Source organism: Athene noctua, chromosome 3, assembly GCF_965140245.1.
Source record: "Athene noctua chromosome 3, bAthNoc1.hap1.1, whole genome shotgun sequence".
Lineage (NCBI taxonomy): Eukaryota > Metazoa > Chordata > Aves > Strigiformes > Strigidae > Athene > Athene noctua.
The window spans coordinates 29607613-29630527 of record NC_134039.1 but is presented as its reverse complement, the minus strand read 5'-3'; the positions used below and the strand labels follow the sequence as shown (position 1 = coordinate 29630527).

Below are 22915 nucleotides of genomic sequence, written 5' to 3'. Positions count from 1 at the left end.
TGGGCTGTCCCTTAGGCCACCCTGGCGTTTCTGCAGCACCTGCTGGGTCCCAGAGGGGCACCAAACCCCATCTCCCTGGCCCTGCATTGCCCCTGTGCCCCACGCTCTGCTCAGTTCTCCGTGGGCTGTCCTGCTGGTGGTGATGTGGCCACGGGGCTCCTTCCTCCCATAGGCAGGGGCTGCCCCTCACCTGCAGCTCCGGGGGCACAGTCCATGGTAGCTGGGGCTTCAGTGTCACCAGCGGAAGTCCTGGGGGACAGCAGGGCATCTCGGCTGTGGCGGTGTGCCGGCTGTGGGGGGAGCGGTGGCGGGACAGAGGGGGCTCGGCTGGGTGCCCCAACCATCCGTCGCGGCTGGGCTTTGGGGCTGGCTGTGTGCTTGGGGGCTGCTGGGGAGGGAGCCATGCTCCGAGGCTGGGCCACAGGTGGTGGCGGCATCATGGGTCGGGCTGGAGCAGGACGCTTGCCTGGGAAGAAAGCTGGGGTGAGCTGAGGTCCCCTCTGCCGCATTCTCTCCCTGGAGCAGAGGGGTGCTGGCCGTGGGTCAGGAGGGGGGCTGCAGGCAGCCTGACAGACAAACTGCCCAGCTCCCATACTGGAGACCCTGCACACCAGCTTTTCACAGAGTCACAGAATCATTTGGGTTGGAAAAGACCCTTGGGATCATCAAGTCCAACCATCAGCCCTACTCTACAAAGTTCTTCCCTACACCATATCCCCTAACATCACATCTAATGTTTTGAGGGCTTTCCCCACCTTCTTCCCTTCACAAGTGAACTTTGACACCTCTTTAAGGGGGGTGTTCAGTCCAGCACTGGAGGACTTGCCATGTCCATCCTACAGTTCCACCTCAGCTGAGGCTGGAGCACACAATGAGGGGCTGGATCCCAGCCCATGCTTCCCCAGCCAGAGGCCCTTCCTCTGGCTTTGGTGGCAGGGATGTCCCCAGCACCCTTTTGTGCAGGGAACGGTGGGATGAAGGCAAACTAGAGGAGGTGGCACTGGGGGGTGTCATTTCCCAAGCACAGTGCTGTCTGGGGTACCCTAACCTTTGCGGGCGGTGGCATCAGTCATTGTTGGAGCTGGCGATCCCGCAGCTTCAGGAGATGGTCTGGTCACTGCTGGAGGTGCTGGCTGGGACCTGGCCTCAGGGTCTCTCGAGGTGCTACACACAGAATGGGCCAAATCATGCTTTGTCTGGGCATGGCCATCCTGGCCACAAGGCGCCTTGCATTCACCTGTGAGGGTATGGCCCCTGGCGTGGGATGGGGGGAGGACGTGGGGAGACCTGGCTCAGCCAGAGCTCCCAGCTCCCACTGGACTTACACCTCTCCATCTGGGAGAGTGGAGTTGCCAAACGGAGGGGGCTCTGGCGTCAGCTCTTCCACTAGAGAGGCCTCATCAAGTCTGCTGTTTTCAGGTGGTGTGAACATGCCTGAAACGTTGAAATCTACCTCTGGGTGGAGAGAAAGGAGGAGACCCCATGAGGAAGCACTTGTCACCCAGCTTCCCCTGATGACCCCACAGCAAGGAACCAGAGCAGCCCCCCCACTTCCCTCCTGCTGGGGATGGAGAAATGTCCCTTTCCTTGCTCCCCCATTCACCCTGGGCTGCGGCCCCCCAAGCGAGGTTCTGGCCCTACCTCCAGGGAAGAGGCTGTCCGCATTCTGGATGAGGGCTTCTACCACGCCTACTACCTGGATGGAGGAGACCGAGGCCAAGTCTAGTTGCATGGGGTCTCTGGAGAGACAGGGGTGGGGGACCATCAGAAAAGGGGTTTCAGGGCTTCATTAACTCTTTTGGTGTTAATTCCTGAGGGGGTAGAGCCTGAAGGGGAGATAGTCTAGCTGACGGGAGTGGTAGGGCAGGAGGCGGGCCTTGTTCCCTGTCCTGGAAACCCTAGTTTGGTGTCGGAGGCCAATGGTGTTGGAGGCCATTCATGTTACAAGTATGGGTCTCAGCCTCTTCGTCTGCTACTTTGCAGGTGGCTAAGAGGACACGTGCTTGACGAGGGGACATGCTGTGTGAGGACTGCAGAAACAAGGGACAGGACTTGAGGATGGAAGAGGTGCAGGTGCTTTAGATCAGCCTGAAGGCTGCTGGCTCAGCCTTTCCTATGGCGTTTGCACTCAGGGCACCCCAGCTGGGGCTGGGGAGCTGCCTCCCACCCCTCAAAGCTGGGCCTTACCCTGTGCTCTGCTGTGACCACAGCAGGTTGGGACCCAGCACGATGGCGATGTTGCTGGGGGTCATTTTATTTACCTCCTGGTGTTCGGCAAGCTTGGCTAAAAACTTGATCAGATACCTGGGAGGTAAAAGGAGAGTGAAGGGGCGTAAGTACAGATTTTGGGAGGGAATGACTACCCCCTGTGATTGCTTGGGGCCAAAGAAGCCTTGTCTCTGCAAAACACCTCAGGTTGTTGTAGCTCTCCTGGGGCAGGTGGCTACAGGTGTCTCTCAGGCTCTGTATGCGGCTGTCAACATCCTTTAAGCTGCAAGAGAGAAGAAGGAGGAGCGGAGAGCTCAGTCCGTGGCAGAGAGGGACACAGTGTGCAAGAGAGGAAGGCTGGTGTCGACCACCCCATGTGGGCCATAGCCCTGAGGATGGAGATGACCTGCTGCTGCCTTTAGTGGGCAGCTAGGACAGGCATCCAAAGAGGACAAAATTTCTCCCCAAAGGCTCAGAAGGATTTAATACGATACATATATAACTTGTGGGTAGGCCTGGGGATGAGCACTGCCTTGCCACTAACAGCCACCCTATTTCACTGTAACTATGGGGCTCACTGGCATTGAGCTGACCCCTTCAGAAAGATGCTCTCTCCCTTTCCCCAGGCTTTTTGCTTTGCCTCCTCCACCACCCCTTCCATCCTGAAAGCAAGAGGCCAAACTGGGCTAGTGGGCTGGTGAGAGGGGGCTCATGCCATTCAGGCCAAGTGGGTCTTCACAAACTAAGCTCTTCTTGCAATTAAAAAGGCTGCAGCCTTGCCCCTTGCCCTGCTGTGCTTTTTATTGCTATTCACCAAGATTTTGGGCCATCTGAATTTCTGTCAAGCATGGGACAGTCCAGATGCTGTATTTGTATCTCCCCACATGGCAAACGAGGCCAAGCAGCCCAGCTCTGAGTGCGGGGAGGGATGGAGGGGGGTGACTGGGGGCTTTTTGAGACTTGCCAGGCTTTTCTGCCTCAACGCCTGGACCCACCTGGCCACTTTGACCCATTCATTGTAGAGCTCGAAGGTCATCAAAGGCTGGGGCAGCTCCCGCAGGTAGGATTTCAGTGCACCTGGGAGGGGAGGGGGGAGCGGAGGGGGTGATGGCAGCTAGGGGACAGCAGGGACTGCCTGATTGTGTCCGCCCATCCTGCCTTGCCGGCACCCACCAGCCACAGCGTGGGGGTCCGAGTAAAACTCCTCCAGGGCATTGGAGCCGCTGGCCAAGCTGCTCTTCAGCTTCTTCAGCACTGAGGCACCTGCTGCCAGCCGGAAGAGCCCCTGGGGATGGAGAAAAGAAGGAGGGGATGCAAGGGTCTCCACTCTTGGGGGGGAGGGTGGTGGGGGAATCAGGAGTGCTTTCTACCTCCTCCCTCATGCCGGCAGTCAGCAACATCATGACACAGGCTTCGATGGGCAGTGCAATCTCCCGGCCCAAGCTCTTGAGGTGTGTCTCTAGGGGCACACCGTAGTACCCCACCACTGGAATGTCTGTAGTGAAGGAGGGCTCTGGAAGAGGGAGGAAAATGTTGGGAGGGACAGCAGCCACCAGGGACATCTAGCACATAGCCACAGCTGCATCTCTCTCCAAGCGAAGCCTGGCTGGGCGGAGGCGAGGCAGTGCAGGCAGCATCCCCATCCTGCCTCAGGCTGCAGTCCCCGACTGACCATCTTGATGTGGGAGGCAATGGCAGGCAAAGGGAGGGAAAAACCTATCTTTCCCAGCCTCACCAGCCATACTTGCATCCCCTGGGCTTGGCCACGGCTCTCCCCAGGCTGCATGGAGAGCTGGCAGGTACCTGACTGGCTGTGGCTTTCCTTCAGCTCTGCCAGAGCAGAGTCCAGCGATCCTAGGGACTGCCGGTGGTACTGGGCTTGGATTTCCAGCAACTGCCAGACAGGAGACAGACAAACAGCTCTCAGTTTGGCACCAGCCCCTCTCAGAGAGACCCCTGTCCCCAGGACATTGCACCCACATGGAGACAGGGCAAAGGGGGAGCTTCAAGGGTAGTCCCCTGGGATCCATGGGACTGTGGCTATAGTGAGGGGTAGTGGGCAAACTGGAGGGAGGGGGGTCATTGGGACAAGCCACTCTGCAGTTGGTGATAGTGGTGGTATTAACTCACAGTGCAGAGAGCAAGGCCAGCTTTGGGCATTTGCTAGTGATTGGGGCTGTCCTCTGCCCTGGCCAGAGAGCTTGGTGTGCACGGGGACAAGGCTGGACTCACACATACCCCAGGAGATGTGCACACACAGAGGAGGAGTATGAGACAGGACTTACTCTGATGAAGTAGCTGGCATAGCTGTCCTCTTTGGTGGAGAAGTGGTAGAGGTCAGCCATGTACTCATCCTGGGAAGGGAGACACAGGGAAGAGCAACCTTCCACCTTCTCCCTGGCACTCAAGGAGGACTTCATGAATACCCCTGTTGGGGCCATGGTTTCCCAGACAGGGTCTCCGGGGTGCACTGGGGAGGCAGGCTGGGACTGTATGGGGATCCCTCCTTGCCCCCATCACTTGCATTCAGGTAGTGGCAGCAACCTGCCCTACAATCAGGGTCCTGGCACAAGTGGCTCAGGGACAAGAGGTCCCTGCACCTCCAACTCTGGTGAGTCCATGGGCTCTGTCAGACAAGGCACAGGGCTTTTCAGAGAAACAGGGCAGAGGTGGAGAAAGCTGATGTGAAAGTCACCTGCCACCCAGCACAGACTCCAGCTTGGCTGGCTCCCAGTCCGAGGGTACCCCACAAGCTCCCTGCTCTAGCCCCTGGAGCCTCCTCTCTGCAGCAGCTTGTGCTTCAAATCCTTTACTTTTCTTCCCTGGTCTTGGGCCATATCCCTGTTTCTGTTCCTTGAGGGACCATTTTGCCGCCTGACTCTATCTGTCCCAGCATGAGGTTACCTTGGATAGAGCCACTGAAGGGGAGCAAGTCTCTAGCCCCAGAGCTGCCCAGTGGGGTAGAGTGACATTCTCACCTTGCACTGCTCCACCTTCCTCTTCACTTCCTCCTCCTCTTCCCTTAAGACCTCCAGTTTGTTGGCAGCAGAAGATGCTCCCGGGCCAGTGCCAGCACCAGTGCTGTAACTAGAGCTCTTGGCAGCTTGGTTCAGCCTTTGTGGTGGGAAAGAAGAGACCTCAGTGTCAGGGACATGAGGTGGGACGGGTGTGCAGAAGGGGTATGGGGATCACGAGGGGGACAGCAAGTCGCAATACTGCCCTGTGATGGTTTTCCTAGGCCAGCACCTCCCACTTCAGCAAGGATGACTGAAACACCCAGGGTCTGCAGGACCCTTCCCAAGCCTTGTTCCTAAGATTTCCTCTTCTCCCTCCAGCCAAAGGAAGGACAGTGTGGAAACAAGCCATCAGTGACCCATGGCTGCCCCACTCTCCCAGAGAAACACGGCACAGCACAAACTACCCTGCAAGAGTTGGAGTGGGGAATCTCAGTGGCACTGAGTGGCACCGGGGCACTTTGCTGCCTTTGAAAATCGTGCTGCCCTTCTCTCCTGTGCCATGGAGCCAGCAGCTCAGCCCAGAGTGAGATGCATCTGCAGAGAGGGGTTGGCTGGACACACCCAAAGAGCTGTTTCCTCTTGGACTTCACCCCCAGCTGTTGGAAATTCACTCCCCAGGGCAGTCATCTTCCTCTCTCCCTGACCTGGCCGAGGGCTGTGCCCCATATGCCCTGGATCCTTGGCCACAATGTGCCCCATACCGGCTCTTGATTGTGTTCCAGTCAGAAATCAACTTCTGGAGAGTCTTCTTGCGCTTCAGGATAATGGGAAGCTCTTCCTAGGGGAGAGAGGGACCACAGTGAGTGTAGGAGGCTTGGGGAAAGGGAAGGGAAGATGGGACAGGAGAAGGGAGTGGGGAGGATGGCCAGGACTACCTCGCTGAGCCTGTTGAGTGGCTGCAGGACATCATGCTCTAGGGCAATCTCGAACTCAGCCAGGATTTTGGCCAGCGAGCTCTGTATGCAGCAGCCCATCTCCAGGGCTTTCCTGCATGGGGACAGAGATGAAATGAGTGTAGGCTGAAGCCATGCCACTCTCTGACCCAACATCCCTGCTATACCCATACCCACGTGGGATCCTGGCCTAGCCCCTGCCCCCTTTGCAATTGGAGGTGAAGGTGCTGACTGTCCCTTCTTCCACTCCAATGCCAGCGTTTGCTCTGAGAACAAGGTTTGACAGCTCAGCTTGGCTGTGGGAGCCCCTGAGCCAAGACAGAGGCTCTGCCAAGGTCTGGCATCTTTTGGAGTTGCCCCTAGCACTTTGTCTCATAGACACTTACCCAAGGCTGGAATCTGTGTCAAGTTCCTTGAAGCTCTCAGCCATCGTCATGGACAGAACCATCAAGGGCAGCTTCTTCTGCACAGAGCCAAGGATTCAGGACAGGGATGGTGAGCTGGCATGTGGCAGCTCCTTCCCTGTGAAGCATGTCACTATAGAACAGGAGCAAGTGGCCAAACCCTGTGCTGGGTGTCCACATCTTCCTCTTTGGCCCTGGAGCCTGAGGAAGGGCCCCTTAGATCTCTTCAGCCAAAGCTAGGATCCAGTTAGCTAAACAAGGCACCAAGGCTTCATAGTAGGTTAGAAGACTTCCAGCCTTCCCCCAAATAGTGAAGGACTGTGACAGTGGTGGAAGCCCTTACCAAGCCTAGTCCTGCCATGGCTTCAAATGTACAGATCAGTTTAATCACTGAGAGTAATTAAGCCAAGATGGGGCTTGTCAGGTTGCCAAGAAGAGTGAACTTCACAAAATCATGGTGGGGCTAAGGAAACTGCTGAGGGATCCAGTGCTTGCTTCCTAGACAAGGGCCGGTGAGCACTTGCTGGGAAGAGGTTCAAACCAAGGAGGAGGAAGTGGTGGCACCACTGTGCCCAGCTGCACTGTGGTGCTCCTCACTGCAGGGCACTGTGAGTGCCAGAGGTTCACAGGGGTTTGGGAAGAGACATGAACAACAGGGCATTGGAGGGTTATTCAATGCAAACACACCGTCTCTATTTCAGGAGTGTCTCAAGTTAGTGATGGTTGGAGAGGGTTGCCCTGCTCTGCTCTCCCTAGGCACATGCCAGTGGCCACTCTTGGAGATGGGACTTGGGCTGGGCACAGCTTTGGGCCACCCTTCAGCAAAGCCTGCAAACCAGGGGCCTGGCAACCCCTTTGCTGGCAGGGGCAGAGCTGAGGTAAGCATGGGCTGCGGTGGGAGGACTCTACTCACCACTCGCTTGTCCATTTCAGAGCCGCATTGCCCCTGCAGGCAGGCTTGGAGCCTCTTGGACACATTGTGAGCTGCTCGCTTGGCCGGCTCGATCCTCTGCTCGATCTGGGGACAGAAAGGTGGGACTGAGGAAGCCCTTTTGCCAACTGTGGGCACCCTGAAGTCATCTCCTCACCACCTAGCTCTGGGTGTAGGTGGCCTGCCCAGCATCCCACTGCAGCCCAGAGCATCCCTGGTCCAGGGAAAAGGAAGCACATCTCCTGGTCAGGATTCATCCCCCAGTGAGCAACTGGAGAAGCCCTTTCCTGTGGCAGGAGTCTGACTTTCCCTTAACGCTGTGGTCCCAGAGTCATGGGCAGATCCCAGCCCTGTGACTTGGATGTGCTGGCAGGGCAAATCACAGGCAGGAACAGGGAAGGTTCCCACACCCAGGCACAAGCAGGCACATGCCTGCCAGCCCAGACTGCGCCTCACCTGCATCAGATCTTCTGGCAGGAGCTCGGTTGCTTCTTGGGCTCTATGGAGGAAGAAGAAGGAGCTATCAGCAGATGGGGGGACCTCCAGCCAGCCTCCTCAGGAAGGCAGGTCCTTATGCATCCTACCCGCCTCTCTTTGGGGTCTGGAAGCAGGAGATGCTGGCTGTGGCCTGGACCATTGCACACAAAACGATAGGCAGAATGAGCCCAGGGGCATGAGAACAGCAGGAGCAGGGCAAGGCAGCCAGCCTTGCTGGCTGGTGGACACCCTATCAGATGGGGTTTCCAGTTCAGAGCACCACAGTCAAAACGTTCAGAGGTGGCCTGTTTTTTGGAGACGTGATGCCTAACGGGGCCATGGCAGGGGTGAGATGTTTGCTGGTGAAACCTTCTGCCCCTGAGTGCTCACCTCTCCCCTGAAGGTGAATCCAGGGCAGTGCTGTTGGAGCCTGGCACATGTCTTTGCAGACCAGGGTAGCCACTGGCTGTGGGGCCACTGGTGCCGGAGTGTGGATATCTTTGTGGTCAAGCTGGAGACCACCCCCTCCAGAAACACCTACATGAAACCAACTTTCTTCTCAGTTTTGCAGGAGATATTAGGAGCGAATCTGATGAAGGAAACTTCTGCTTTGCAGCAAATTCTGCTCAAAACTAAATTCAAATCCCAGAAGCTGCCATCACCACCAAATGTCCCTGATGCCTCCCATAGAGGAAACCTTGCTTCACGTCACACTGCCATTGCTACACCCTGGGAACCCCTTTGCTTGCTGCTGCTGCTTTTTCCCCATTTCATGTTTCTCTCTTTCCACTGCCTGCCAGAGCCGATGTGGGACGAGGCGTGGAGCCACAGGAAACGGGGGCGGCTTGGTTGAAGGCAAGAAAAATCACGTGAGATTGCAGCCCGTGGAAGAGAGGCTCTGCAGTGAGTGAGGATCTTGCTCTTGGACTGCACAAACTTCTTGAGACTTGCACTAAATGAAAGGGAGTTGCATGTAACATGGGGATGAGACATCTTGAGGGAGAAGGGATGGGAACGGGGATCACGGTCCCCTCCAGGGAATGCAAGAACAGCAAGAGGCCACCAGGATGTAGGAGCTGCTTCCCTGTGGCTGGTCTGCTGGGCTGGCTGAAGGACCTCAGTGGTCCAGGAGACATGGTTGGTGCCGCTCAGCCTCCCAGTGCTAGGGAACCTGTGGAGGTGGCTGTAGGAAAGAGGGAGTGAGGGGGCTGGGAAGGGAGGGCCCAGCCCTGTAATTTCAGTTCTAGGTTTTGCAAGGGGAGAGCTTTAGAAAGCCAAAGACAAAAATAAGGAAGCGGTGGAGGTAGTATGGGGCCAGAGGGATTTGTATGAAGCTGTAAGTCCTCTATGGGTGCACTGAGGATGTCTGGTCCTCTCCTCAAAGAGCATCCCAGGATACCCACGCTGGTGGGCCAGCTAGAGTTATGCAGGGTATCTGGCTCCTGTGGGGTATGCAGGCAGGTGCCCAGCTCCTAACACCCTCCTGGTCACCGCACAGCCAAGCGGTTTTTCCTTTCCTGGGAAAGCCAAGCTTGGGAAGGGGCCGCTTCCAGGTGGATGCAGCATCTGTGGGCCCTGGAAGAGGTAGCTGAGCTTGGGGATAACGTCCCTGCTGAGCAGCACCAGCACAGTCTTCCTGCTGCTCTGCGGGCGCTGGGGAGTTGGGGAGCCACAGTCTCTTGGCTTAGCCTGAAGATGCTCTAAACCCAGTGTCATTGCCCCCTTTTCCCAGGCCACCAGCCCCAGGCCATCCGTTCAGCTGCAGCACAAGCCCTCCAGGACCCGCATCCCACTCCCTCCCAGCCCTCCAGCACAAGTAGCGGAGAAGTCCTTACCGGCTGGTGATATTGGGATGGGACAGCTGCTGCCGCATCCGATTAAACTGCCTCTTCATCATCTTGAGAGCTGGGAGGAGACCACAAGAGCTGCTCCACTTGGCTGTACCTGCTCAGCACCCCTTGGTGACACTTGGCATTGGATGCCGGCAGCCCCTTGGCTCCCCAGAGCTGCTCTCCCTCCTTACTCTTCTTCCTGCTTCTCTTGTTCCCCCTTTTTCTGTTTCTCCAGCTGGTCCCCTCCCTTGTCCCTCCCTGGGGATCCCCTGCCTCTGCTTTCTCTTCCCTCTCCCTTGGACTCCCTTCTGTTGCTCCCTCTCTTTTTCTGCGCTTCCTTCCTCCTCTGTTCGTCTCTCTGCTGCAGATCAGGTAAGAGCAGCTCAGGGCTCCTGCTCCGCTCTGTGTTCCTGTCACCACCCCACAAGTATAAATAACTTCAGCCCAGCCTTAAAGGGGAAATATTATTACAGCAAACACGTAACAAGGCATGACAAGTACATGTTGCTGCCGAGCCTGAGTGAAGGGCCCACGCTCTGTTTCTTGCTCTGTCTCAGCCGAGGTGGTTTTTCTCCTCCCTTGCTTTGCCCACCATCAGCTGCGCTGTGGGGCAGCCCACGGCTATGCCAGCTGGCTGTGCAGTACATACAGGGTGCCTGACGTACACTCTGCCCTACCCAGTCACCCTAACTCTGCCAACGCCCCTTGGGCACCTCTCCATGTTCATGGGTGCAGCTCCATCCTCTTCCCCCGCTGACATATCCCCTTCATTGTGACAAAGAGCAAAGCCACCCCTGCAACCCCTTCTGCACCGCCCCCCCCCCCCCCCCGCTTTCCCTCCCTAACATTGCCGAGGCTGTCCGGAGCCACTGCAAAGCTGCAGCCAAGGTCTGCTGCCCTGTGCCCTGAGCAGGCCCCCCTCCTCCCCACTCCCCCACCACTGGAAAAGCTCCTCCGAGGTGGGGTGGCTGGGCCAAGCACAGAGCAGCAGCACCCGTGCACAGTTGCACGGGGACCACAGACTCCCGGTTCCCAGGCTCATGTGCTGCCTGCTTTCTGCAGCTCTGCACCAGGGCTCAGCTTTTTTTTTTTTTGGTCTGAAAACATCCCCTTCACACTGCCACCACCACCATCACCACCGTTGCTCCTGGCTTTATGAGGTATAAACCTTGCCTTTTTTTCTGGCTACCTGCAGCTGGGACTTTCCTCCTTCTGCACTAAGAAAGAGCAGAAGGTTGCTGTAAACTAGGTTACGTGGTTGGCAAAGGAACAAGCACCCAAGCCCAGACAGGAAGTGGTCAACTTGTGGGCAGAGGAGACAAGCAGCAAAGGAAAAAGACACAGAAGGGGCTCTCCACCTGTGCCTCAAAGCCTGGGGAGCAATAATTTTGGGGCTGCTGAGCTCTGCAACTTGGTAGGGGGGTGAGTCTCCTGTGAGTGCATAGCAGAGCAGTGCTAGCAGCTGTTTTCAAGCAGGGACCAGGTGGAGACCATCCATCTCCCTGCCCCAAACCAGGTTGCAGATCCTCACTGGCTTCATCAGGTGGTGGCCAAGTCATGGTCTCTTTCCTTCCATGAAAGGCCTGCTCCCAGCCCCCAGTGCTGCTTGTCAGAGCAGACCCTCCCTTTGCACCCCTGCAATAAGACTGCACCACAGAGCCACTTCTGAGAGGCAGCCATGAGGAAGAGGAGGAAGTGCTGCTACAGGTGGTGGTGAAGCTGCAAACAGCCATGTGAGTCATGGGAGCAAGCTCAAGTCCTGCTCCCTATGGGCTATGGGGCACTGACCTCTGCCCACTGCCCCTCCCCAGGGTGGGAGGGAAGCAGGGTGTACCAAGCTGGGAGCCTGGAAGTGACTCCGATATCAAACAGGAATTGAGAGTAGATGGGGGACTTCTACCATCCCCTCTCCCTGCTCACATAAGTGAGGAAATCATTGTGGCAAAGCCACAGGTGACTGGGGCATGAGTTACAGGGTTGCAGGAGCAGGATTTGAACTGAAAACAACCCCTTGCAGGGTGGAAACAGCTCCTTGGGGGTCAGATAATGTGAGAGGAAAATGCATTCCTTGGATAAAAAGGCAGACAGGGTGAGGAAAGAACTCTTTATTTCCCATAAATACAGCAGATTATTCGCACCGGGCGTTTTAGTTTTAAATCTGTTTTCTTCCATTTACAGAATTTTGCACTGAAAATATATACAAGTCTGTTCAAGAACCAAACAAGATCTGCAAAGAAGAAAATCCATACAAAACCCTGAAAAGAGACCAGAAAGGGAAGTAAGACACAGCAGAACCCCAGCATAAAGACCTTGCTTCCCCCTCTCCTCTACCACTTGCTGCGCCCAGGTCCAAGACACCTCACCTTTGCTGCCCCCAAGCCAATCACTCACTGCCATCTCACAGGCCTCCTCCTACCTCTGGCAAGCCAATGCAGGGCACAGCTTGCCCCTGCTTTTAAGATCAGACCCTCTTAAAAACAGCTTAAGGATGGGAAGCAGCTCCTGTGATTGCAAACTCCATAGGGATGGGGATCACTCAGGACATGCCACCCCCAGTCTCCTCCATGCCTGCAGATCCCCACGTGTCACAGTGATCAGACAGCTGGGGCAAACCCCCTCCCCGCTGCAGGGAGCCAGGTCTGCCCACAGCTGTGGACAAAGGTGCGCAAGGCACAGCTGTAACCCCCCTCCCACCCCCCACTGCAGCGCTGGGCTCCCAGCGCAGAGCTTAGTGGTGCCCCTGATGATGGGCTGGGCTGCAGTCGCTCCCCGACTCCCCAGCCCACCACCAACCCCCACTGTGAGAAGACCCTGAAGAGCTGAGCCAGCCCCCCACCTCCCCAAACTCTCCAGCTCAGCCAGAGGGGAGGAAGAGCATGTGCTGCTTCCTCTCCCTGTCTGGCAGGAGACTAGGGGAAGACTCACCTCCTCAGAGCCCCTCTTGGGGCTGGCACACAGTCCCCAAAGCTTGCTGTGGTAGATAAAGCACACGGGAAGGGTGTGGGCTTCCTCGTGGCAGCAGTTCAACGCCCAGGAGCTACAGGTGAAGGGGATGGGAGGGCATGGAGCAATCCCTTTCCTGACCCCAGGGTCCCACCTCCCACCAACAGCACTGTAAGCAGCTGAAAGGAGGGAGATAAGGGAAGATCACTTCCCCCTGACCCCCCCTAAAGAGAGACACCTAGTCCCTGCCCAGCCTTATTCCACACCAGCTCCAGTGTGATCCCACCACACGAGGAACCCCTGGGGTCCAGCTCCAACAAGGGGGTAAGGGGTCAAGAAGGAGCACCACAGAACACAAAGCAGCTGAAAGGCTGGGAAGTGTGGAGGAGACAGACAAGGAAAAGGATCTTCCTTTGCTAGGCCTTGACTCAGGCTGAGGCTGTTAAAGCTCCCATCCTTGTTCCCCACTGCACCTAGAGGGGGAAAAGCAGGGTTAGAAGAAAAGCTAGACAGAGTGGGGAGGGAGTGTCACCTTCAGAAGAGCAGGGAAGGCAACTGTTCACCCACACTAAGCTTTCCACTCTGCTCCTAGTCTTGTGGGATGAACATCTCCTGGCGTCTCTGCTCTCCTCCTCAAGGCATGCTCCCTCTGGCCCTTGCCCGGCCATCTGGAGAATAGAGCATGAGCAGCAGCCTCCCACCCGCCCTCCCCATCTCCTTGGGCTGCTCCAGCCCTGCAGGGCTGACTTCCCAAGGACTCTGCAGTGTAATGCCTGCCACGTGTGGCCCTAGAGGTTTCCCCAGGACTCCGGCGGAGGGAACTGGTCCACATCCCCCATTTCATTGTAGGTTTGCTCTCCTATGGTAAAGGTCAGCTTGTACCGTAGCCTCACTTTCTCCTGGAGACAGAGAAGAAAGGATAAGCGGTCAGAAGTGGGGGAAGACGGGCATGAGGCACAACCATTCAGGTCTCCTGGAAGCTGCAGAAAGCAGAGGAAACAGGGACAGGGTAGGCAGGCTTTATCCAGGCAGCAAGACCAGCCTCTGCTCATGCCCCAGGGATGGTGCTGTTACCTTCTGTGGGTTAGCAAGCAGCAGGACTTGTGTGATGGCACTGGGGTGGACAATAGGATTGAATGCTGGCAGCTCCATGCCTGAGGGAGGCTGTAGCTTCACCTTCATCACCTACGGAGAAAGAAGAGCATCTTGCATGCCTGAGAGAGAGGGACTTGGCAGCCAGAGGCCCTGCTATTGTATCTGGGGAGCTTCTACTGCCTAGTCGAAGAGAAAAGCATTGTGCTGGTTCCTGCTAATCTGAAGGCAACACAACTCGCTCTCAGCCCCAGAGAGCTCTCTCCACTGACCCTGCCTTTCCTGCAAAAGCAAAATCACACTTCGGCCCAGTCTGGGAACCTCAGGCCCAGAAGCTGCCTTACCTTGGGGACGGCAGACTGAAAGAGGATGTTGCGGATGGGCTGTGGGGCCGTGCTAAGCATAGAAATCACCACCACAAGTACATCAGGCCTCTCGGGCAGGGCATCCTTAGCAAAGTGGAAAAGGACACGGAAGCCATGCTGATCATACACCGTCACAGGGAGGATGCTGCCTGTGGGAAAGGCAGGGACAGCCAGCAGTCAGCCAGGAGGCAACTAGCCCTGCAGCAACCTTTCCCCATCACCCAAACTCCATACAAGTAACAGAGACACCATGCCTCCTTAACCTTCACAAAATCCAACAAGCAGGAAGTTTTCTCACATTCTTCCCTTCCATATACACATAGTTTGTTCCTCCCCAGGCTTGACCCCCCTCTTTTGCCCCAGCTCACTGGGTTTGATTGACTCCAGAGGCACAGTGATGTTGGCCAGCGAGATCTCCTGGGGCAGCACAGTGGCAGCTGCTGTGGTGGCAGATTTTGGAAGAGTAGCAGGGGCAGGCAGCTCTGAGGTCAGGGGCAGCGTGGGGTTAGGGGAAACACTCTGGAGTACAGGCAGAGAGCTGGGATTGTGGGCCATGGCACCAGAACTGCTCTTGTTCTGGAGATCCCTCAGGGTGAGCCGTGGGGGTGGCTGATGCTTCTCCCTGTAGGGGGGGGGGGAGAGAGAGAGAGAGAGAGAGCGCGCGCGCAAGGAGTGGAACAGGGCACTGGAATGTCGTGTCCAGCACCACAGAAATGAAAACGATGGGGAGTCATGCAGGATTGTGCCACCCCTGCTTACCATCGTACTTGTTGAGACTCTGGAGGCAAAGACTGCTGCAGCAGAGTCTTGCCCAGGAGGTCCAGGTCATCCAGGCCACTGGTGAAAGAAGAAGGTTTGGGGGAGGATGCGCCAACATCTGCTTTGACTGGTGGCGTTTCCGCAACAGGGGTGGTACTCAGGTCATTGCTATCTGATGACTGTAAAAAGAGTGCACAGGAGAGCCCCCCCAAGCAGGGCCACGTATCAGCACCAACCATCAGATGTGGAACGTTCCCCTATCTATTCCTTTTGTTGCTTTCACCACCCTCCCCATACTCTGCCCTGGCTCCCAGCACGTTACCTGGAAGCTGTTCCAGCCACTGCTGTCACCAGCCTGGGCAGAATGTGGTGCTGGGTCATTCAGGCCTGCAAACATGAAGCTTAGTTACCAAGTGGGTAAGAGAATTAAACAGGGCCTGAATAAGACACAGAAGCAGCAGGCCCGAACCACCAATGTGGTCTCTATCTCTGGCCCTAATCCTCGCATGGGGGAGAGCCATGAGGGTGGAACATGTTTCTTCTGCCCAGAGATCCTCATGTATAGTCTAGTTCTCACTGCAGTTAGCAGAGAAATGAATACTACTGGGCTGACAAGCGTGAGTGACCACACTGTCTACTTCATGCTGTTGCACTCAAAGGACCTTTCTTAGGAAACAAAGACTTTGTTGGGAAAAGCAGGACTCTAGAGCCTTCTAGGATTTGCACCTCACAAGATTTCCATGTGAGCAGTTCTGAAGTCCCGCACATCTGCAACTGCAAGGAGTAAACATGAGGAGCTGGGGGTGATCCACCCTTGTGATCCCATCTGGGGATGGCCATTGCATCACTCCCGATGTACCTGCCAGGTCAGTTTTCCCAAAGCAAATCAGAGGGCACATCCCTGCAGGCTTTCTCTGACTAGCCAGGAAAACACCACAGGACTGAGGTTCAGAATCATAGGAGGGTCTTTTCCTCCTCCCTCACACAAAGTGAAGGACACCTCTTGGTCTTTCATTATTCACCTCCCCCAAAGCTCTCCCTTATTCATGTTCCTGCCACAAGGAGAACCATCCACGCAGCTTTTGCTCTGGATTTCTCACCTAAAGACATGAGTTCATCATCTAGCAAGGAGACAGAACCAGCTTGGTCAGGCATGGGAACTGCTGAGCCACCTGAAATGGTGGGCAAGGCAGGGTAGGAAGGGCCTGTTGCTGGAAGATCCAAGCCTGATAGATCGAGAAGTGCTGAGGTGCTGCCTGAAAAGAAGAAACACCGAGAGATAGAAGCCTTATCCAGGCCTTATCCAGTGTGCTGATGCCAGCTCCCATCCTTCCTCACACATGGGAAAGGGAACTCCCGCTCTGCTCTCCCTTCCAATTCCCTCTCTTCATGCCTCAGTCATTTCCACAAGCCCCACTATGACCTCCTGCAGGTTTCACCTTTCCACTTCTCTCAATCCTGTTCTACATTGCAGGGAACCAGCAATAGGGTCCCTCTGTTTGACCTGCCTGTCCCCATTCCCCAAGTCTCCTCACCTCGAAGGGAAGCAGCCACTGTCTCCCCATTGATGTCTTCTCCCTGAACAAGCTGCTTGTAGAGATTGATCACCTGTGTCAGATTGTCATTGGCTTGCAGGATCTCCGCTGAAATGGAGTAGGTGGGAAGTAAGTTTGTAAGTTTGTAAATTGTGAAGAAGCAGAGTGACTTTTATACCCCATGTCTGTCTATTCCTTCAAAGCAAGGCCCAAGCAGCTGGTAACAGCCCACTGAAGATAGTGTTTTTGCAATTGTTGCTGCAGACTGCACCAGGGTATAGAGACACCTCCACGGCAGTCTCAGCAGGACAAGCTCAAGCATCATTCATTCCTACAGTAAAGTGGAAGAAGCCTGTAACACAGCTGGTTGCTGCCATGTGCCCTTGCTTAGTACCAAGCCATAAACTAACTAACCTACAGTGAGTAGCTACCCCAAACAGAGCTGCAGCTGCTGACAGATGCCATGGGCAGTCTAAGCATAGGCTCCGTGAAAGAAAAATGGAGGGAGAATGGGACAGAATGAGAAAGGCCAGATACGCTTACCCAGAGCTTCATCACTGTCTTCTGTGTCACTGGCAAGCCGGAAAAGCATGGGCCTCATGCGCTCGCAGCGCTGATACAGCTCCTGGGGGAGAAGAGAAATGGGTGCTGAGGCAAGCAGCAGGATGGTCATTTGAAGGTGCAAAACAGGCAGGAGGAACTTGGGGGGATAGGGGTTACCCATCTCTGGTAAGCCCAAGAAGGATGCCAGGATGGGCTTTCCTCACCTTCATTAGGTCTTCATTGCTCTCTGTTGTCTCCCCCTTACTGTAGTTTGTCACCATTTCTGTCAGCAGTCTCACATTGTTGTTCACCTCCTCAATGGCATTCACCCTCTTGGAGATCTTCTCCATGCGCTTCTGATCCTGGAGGGGAAAGACATGGGGAAGGATGTCCTTGCTCTTGTCTACAACTTGGAGACTAAGAAGGCTGGGCCAGCCAACACACCAACTCTTAAGGCACAACACTGCCCTCAAAACAGCTCCCACTCCAGTGGAAAACTCCGGATCATCTCTGGGCCAGCACTTGCCAAACAGGGATGGAATTGCTGCAGATCTAGTGCTGCAGCAGGGCTTGGGCCACACAAAGTGCCCAGAGCCATTCCTCCAAGTAGCCAAGGGATGGCAGAAATCACATAACAACTCTTTAGCAGCTGCTGCTGCAAAATTTTGGGCAGAAGCTCCATACATCTGCTTGAGAACAGAGAGCCACTGCTCCCTTGGTGCCAACCACTGCTAACCAGACCATGACCCCCAGCTCCCCTTTTCCCCAGCCACACCTCTTGAACCATCTCCTTGATGAGCTTGTTGGCAGCCCGGAGGTCCTCAGGATGGGAGCTTTTCAGGAGACGAGCCAGTATCTGCAAAAGAGAAGGTGCGTCTGAGCCCAGGCTGACGTGGCAGCCAGAGTCACTCTTGCAACACAGGAGACAGTAGTTAACCCTGCCCCAAACCCGTGTCTGGCAGAGGCAGCAGACAATGCCAGCCATTTGAAAGCCCAGCCACAGGAGCTTGTGGGCTATCAGAGGCCAGGGAGAGAAGTACAACTGGTCTTCCTTCTCCTGTCATGGTCCTGGTTATGTAAGAGAGGTCTTTCCCTGCAGATCCCCTGCATTCAAAAGCTGCTCCTGCCTGCCTGTTACGCATCATGCACAGAGCACAACAGCACTAGTACTGAGAAAGAGAGAAAGCCTGGTTTATGCAGGAATTGCCAGGGGATTGTAACAGACTCCTCCTCAGACCTCTTTCATGTGCCCCTTCGCATGCACAACTGGAGAAAAGGGACATCTCCTGCTTTCTCTCCCCCTCCGCGGTCAGTGAACAGTCCCACTGGCCACCTACATATCCTCATGTGCACACTGTGACCCATGGAGGCAAAATATATCCCCTGCAGCAAACTGGCATCACCCCTCTGCTGCAGAACTAGACCCAGAAGGGCCCAATACTTGCTTAAATGTATCAGCACTGATAATGCAGGGGTTTGTCTGAGTGGTGACAATTCTGATAAAAAGGCAATATAGCATGGGTCCAGGAGGGTACAAGTAGTTGGGCAGTAAGCAGATTGCAGTGCCGGGGGTAGGGAAGAGATAACAGCAGCAGCATCTGGAGCTGGGATTTAAACCTCATGGCCTGGTATCTCAGAAGCCTGGAGAGTGCACAGCAGCAAACCTCCCAGAACCTGCTGCACTAATGTCAGCACTTCACCCTTTGCACCATCCTGCAGCTAAGCACTCCAAAGGTCAAACAGACCCACGTGTCCCACTTCTGGCTGTTTCCTTTGTCAGTTTGGGAGCAGGCCCTCAGTATTCCTGTGATGTATTTTCTGAAGGACATCATGTGGAGCAGGGGCCTTGACTCTTTCTGGATCTCTACCTCAGAGGGTCAGGAGATCCTGGAGCAGGGAAGATGTTGCTGACTGTGCCTCTCCTTGCACAGAGCACTTACCTTGGATTTCTCTTCATCATCAAAGATGATGTTCTTGGGCCGAGGGGGAGGTGGCGGAAAAGGAGCATCGTCAGGCAGTTTTGGGTCGCACTTCACAATTCCTGCAGTAGACACCAATGGAGAGGTTGGGAGGACTCACCCATCAGGTGACAGCACTGCCACATAGATCTCTGCTTCCCTAACAGCCCACCACATCAGCCAGAACTGAGGGTGTGTGGGTTTGCTCCTGCTACCCATGATCCTGGATTGTATTTTCATGGAAGAACTGCCCTCCACTTAGAGAAACCCAGCATCAACTGCCAAAACACTTGCAGCCCTTCAACCCCAGACGTTTCCAGTGCCCCACCTCCTGTAGGAGCAAGATGTTCCCTCCAACCCATCCAGGAACTCAGACCACCAGCAACTCCCTCTGCTCTGCTAGGAGCCCCAAGGCACACACTCCTTTACCTGCCCCTGGTGCTGAGCCAGACTGATGGATGTGCTGGGTCTGGGCACAGGAAAGGGAGAATCTGTTTCAGATTCTGCCCAGACAAAAAATGAGAGAGGGCAAACTGTCCACCCACTTTCCCCTTCTAGACAACTACCTCTCACCTTGTTTCTTCAGCATCTGGTAGGCTTCCAAAATCTTCACCTCGTGAGGCAGCCCTAATGTCCAGCTGTACATCAGCTCCAGGATCTTTGACTTCACTTTTTCTGGTGTCCGGCTGCCAAGATACTAGAAGAGAGAAGAGGTGGCTTGAAGCTGATCTGAGCCATTGCAAGCCTGGTCTGTTCCTCTCCTCCCCTCCCCCAGGAGAAGTGAGACCGTTCCCAACGGCACAAGGACAGGGAAAGAGGAAGCAAGTAGGAAAGCTCGTGAGGCCCTTGCAACATGTCTTATGCTGTGCTTGGTTTTTACCACAGGAAACACAAGAGGTGGGAGAAATGCTGCACCAGCAGCCCCTCAGCGACACACAGGGACAGATGGGAAGGCTCAGGCAGGTATCTGTCACCTTGTGAAGGAAAAGGTACTGCTAACAGAAGCTGCTCAGCAAGGCAGCCCTTCAGGAACAAGGTGACAGCAGGACTGGGAGGGGAAGAACTGTGCGTAACAGTCCCTAGGGCACAACCAAGCCCTCTCTCGCAGCTGCACTCTCCAGCACAAGTGTCTGGCACTCTTCAGAGCTAGGTGAGCCCTAGATGACCAGCACCCAGCAGTGAGATGTCCAAATGTTACAGCTCCCCCCCTGCCATGAAATCATCCTTCATCCTTCTCCTGTGAGTCTGCCAGGGGCACTGGTGGTAGAAACAGTGCACATGCCACCAGAGGCCAGTGGCTTAACGTAATGTTCTCTAGGGTGCCTAGGGAGAGGACTTTAGGATGCTGCTTTCACTGTCCCTGGCTATTCATCATTACAGATCACAAGCTGTGACTGGCAGACGCAGGTTTTCCTTAGTCGTATTCAGTCTGTGTTTCCTTAACTCTACACTTGCTAGTGTTAACTGCCTTGGCTAAATAGGAGAGCAGGCACAACTTGTTCTGTTGCAGGAACAGCAGCATAAGCAGAGGAGCAGGCAATGACTTGGTGCTTCGGATTAACTTGCCAGAGCACCACTGACTAGGCCTGGGCTTGCCCTCTGAGAATGTCTCAGATAGGTTGGGACACCCCAGAGAGACACGGTCACAACGTCAAAGCTGGGGGAGGTTCCTGAGCACATGCAGCATGGACAGATCCCAGCAGAGATGCCGGGAAGGTGACTCCAGGCACACATGTGCTGTGAGTAGTCTCACAAGCGCTGGTTGCATCGTGTCTAGCTGGCCCTCAGCTTACTGCATGAAGAATCAGCCTGGAGCAGAGGGGTGAAAGCTCACCTTCCCAGCAGAAAACTCATCAGGGAACAAGGACTAAATCTCCTACTAGCACTGTCCTGTTTCCTCCACATCCCAGCAGGTGTCTGACCTTTCTGCTCAGCCACCACTTCTTCCCAAAGCCCTCCTGCCACCAGGCTCCAGTCCCCTCCAGCATGATGCCCCGAGACCCACCTTGGGTGAAACCACTTTGATGAGCTCATTGAGGAAGCGGAACTTGCCCACCTCATCGTGGAAGCGTTTGCCGCAGCTCTTCATGCAGGACTCCAGCACCTGGGGAGAGGAGCCGGATGAACCCCAGCATGGGGTCAGCAGCAGGTTCAGGAGCCAGGTCCCTCCTGCTCCCTCCTCGCTAGTCATGGAGCCTGTGGCTATCCTCACAGAAGCACAGAGGAACACCTCATCTCCCTCCCAGGTGGTTAAGCACTCTCCCAAAGGGAAGCGAGAAGATTTTCTTCTTTAGGGTCAGTCTTTGCAGAGATGGCTCAACAGCCCATGGAAGGGGATACCCTTAGAGAGCTCACAAACACCAGGGTTTCACAGCATGGATCCACAACATGATTAAGAATCATAGAATCATTTTAGGTTGGAAAAGACCCTTAAGATCATCGAGTACAACTGTTAACCTAACACTGCCAAGTCCACCACAACATAAAACAGAAAGCTTTAACAGGCTATGATCCTTTCTAGGAACAAGACCTTTCCTACCAGTCACCCCTCCTCTCTCGCGGAACCAACTTCAGTCCCTCTCCCATCCAAGGGCCCAGGTGCTCCAGAGCTTTCTCAGAGGGAATCCAAAGCTTCCCATTCTCTTCCAGTCAAACTGGAGCAACTCCACACCATAGCTCTCCATCTAGTTCTACCAGCCTGCAGATGCTCTTACCGTGAGGGCTTGGATAGCTTCCCATTCCTGCGGAGACTGGATCTTGTGGGCAAGAAGTCGAGTAGCAAGTGGAGGACTGGAAGGAGTGAGGGGGGGAAAAAGAACCAACTAGCTGGTTATTGATGAAAAGCCTGATACCTGTGTTTCTGTCTGAGAATTCAGGGTTGAAAAGCATGTTGCAATTTTAAGGTACTGATAAAGCACCAAGACACCTCAAAACCCTGAGGGAACCTTCTGTTAGTGCACCAGGACCCACCCTCCGCTCCCACTTTGAGAGGCTTCATGCCTACTCAGCTCTTGGGACAACCCTACCAAATTTTACCAGGTGGGAAATCATAACTGAGGCCTGTGACCCAGAGCAGCCTGGGGAAAGGACAAAGCACTTACCCCTCTAGTTCCTTATTGAGCTGCTCACAGAAAGCATTGATACCATCCCAGTCCAGGTCTTTGTTCAGGGGGTTTGTTGCTTTGTCTGCAGGTGGGAGAAGGGGATGGTGAGAAAAATCTCCCCAGGAGAGCAGTATTGGCCCCACTCCCTCCCTGCCAACTCCAGCAGATGCACTGGTAGAAGGTGGCATGGAAGCAAAAACACACTCGTGTCCACTGGCACCTCTTCCTGTCGAAGCCCCATGCACAAACTCTCGCCGCAGCCACCACCTTCCTGCCACCAGCACATACTGACCCACCGTCACTGCACAGACGCCCACCAACACTCTCCTTGCCCCACACTCAGCTGCAGAGCCTCATCCGCAGGCCTCAGGTGTGCCCACAGCCATGGCCACGGCCACCTCCCCCCTCACACGAAGCCCCAACACCCCCATTTGCCCCAAGCCACCCACTCCACACGCAGGTGGGCCCGCCCTGACACCTCGCTATGTGCGACACCCAGCCCCTCCCCGTGAGCACCCCCCCGCTCCCCTCAACACGCCAGTGCCCCCAAAATACCTGCACCCCCACCCCATCTATCCGCTCCCGCCCCCCCGCCAGCAGTGTCGGCCGAGGCCCGCTGGCGGCGCGGCCGGGCCGGGCCGTGTCAAGAGAGAGGGAGGGGAGGAGAGGGGAGGGGTGGGGTGGTCCCAGCCGCACTCACTGATGCGCGCCTCCAGCGTCTCGGGCTCCATGGCGGAGGGCCCCACCCGCCAGCTCCTCAACGGGGCAGCGCCACGCCACCGCCCACCCGGCCGGCCCGGCGCCGCCGAGCCATCAAGAGCACACCGCACCGGCTAGAGCGCCGCTCCCACGGC

General features: G+C 55.6%; 2 protein-coding genes across 4 annotated transcripts; both read right to left on the bottom strand.

Annotated features, from left to right (window-relative positions):
• Positions 1 to 110: 110 nt before the first annotated feature.
• On the bottom strand, positions 111 to 9908 carry SH3BP1 (SH3 domain binding protein 1). Its single transcript, XM_074901347.1, has 18 exons — positions 9766 to 9908; positions 7910 to 7952; positions 7436 to 7540; positions 6505 to 6581; positions 6101 to 6212; positions 5927 to 6003; positions 5187 to 5322; positions 4494 to 4562; positions 4012 to 4102; positions 3579 to 3721; positions 3382 to 3493; positions 3204 to 3285; positions 2411 to 2491; positions 2188 to 2304; positions 1642 to 1739; positions 1326 to 1455; positions 1049 to 1164; positions 111 to 466 (listed from the first exon to the last, which is right to left on the bottom strand). Exons 1-18 carry the CDS (start codon positions 9825 to 9827, stop codon positions 111 to 113), a joined length of 2007 nt encoding a protein of 668 aa, XP_074757448.1. The 5' UTR covers positions 9828 to 9908.
• A 1944-nt stretch (positions 9909 to 11852) lies between these two features.
• Positions 11853 to 22911, bottom strand: GGA1 (golgi associated, gamma adaptin ear containing, ARF binding protein 1). 3 transcript variants are annotated; one of them, XM_074902448.1, is made up of 17 exons: positions 22762 to 22911; positions 22059 to 22143; positions 21672 to 21747; positions 20963 to 21061; positions 19531 to 19654; positions 18940 to 19040; positions 17775 to 17855; positions 17224 to 17361; positions 17000 to 17081; positions 16457 to 16564; positions 16022 to 16177; positions 15244 to 15308; positions 14930 to 15100; positions 14531 to 14780; positions 14142 to 14311; positions 13780 to 13890; positions 11853 to 13604 (listed from the first exon to the last, which is right to left on the bottom strand). In XM_074902448.1, the coding sequence occupies exons 1-17, from the start codon at positions 22790 to 22792 to the stop codon at positions 13494 to 13496; spliced, it is 1959 nt and encodes a 652-aa protein (XP_074758549.1). In that variant the 5' UTR covers positions 22793 to 22911; the 3' UTR covers positions 11853 to 13493. The 3 variants fall into 3 exon arrangements, with proteins under 3 accessions (XP_074758549.1, XP_074758548.1, XP_074758550.1); XM_074902447.1 differs by having other exon boundaries at positions 14531 to 14784; positions 14922 to 15100; positions 22762 to 22910; XM_074902449.1 differs by lacking the exons at positions 16022 to 16177; positions 16457 to 16564 and having other exon boundaries at positions 14531 to 14784; positions 14922 to 15100.
• Positions 22912 to 22915: the final 4 nt, after the last annotated feature.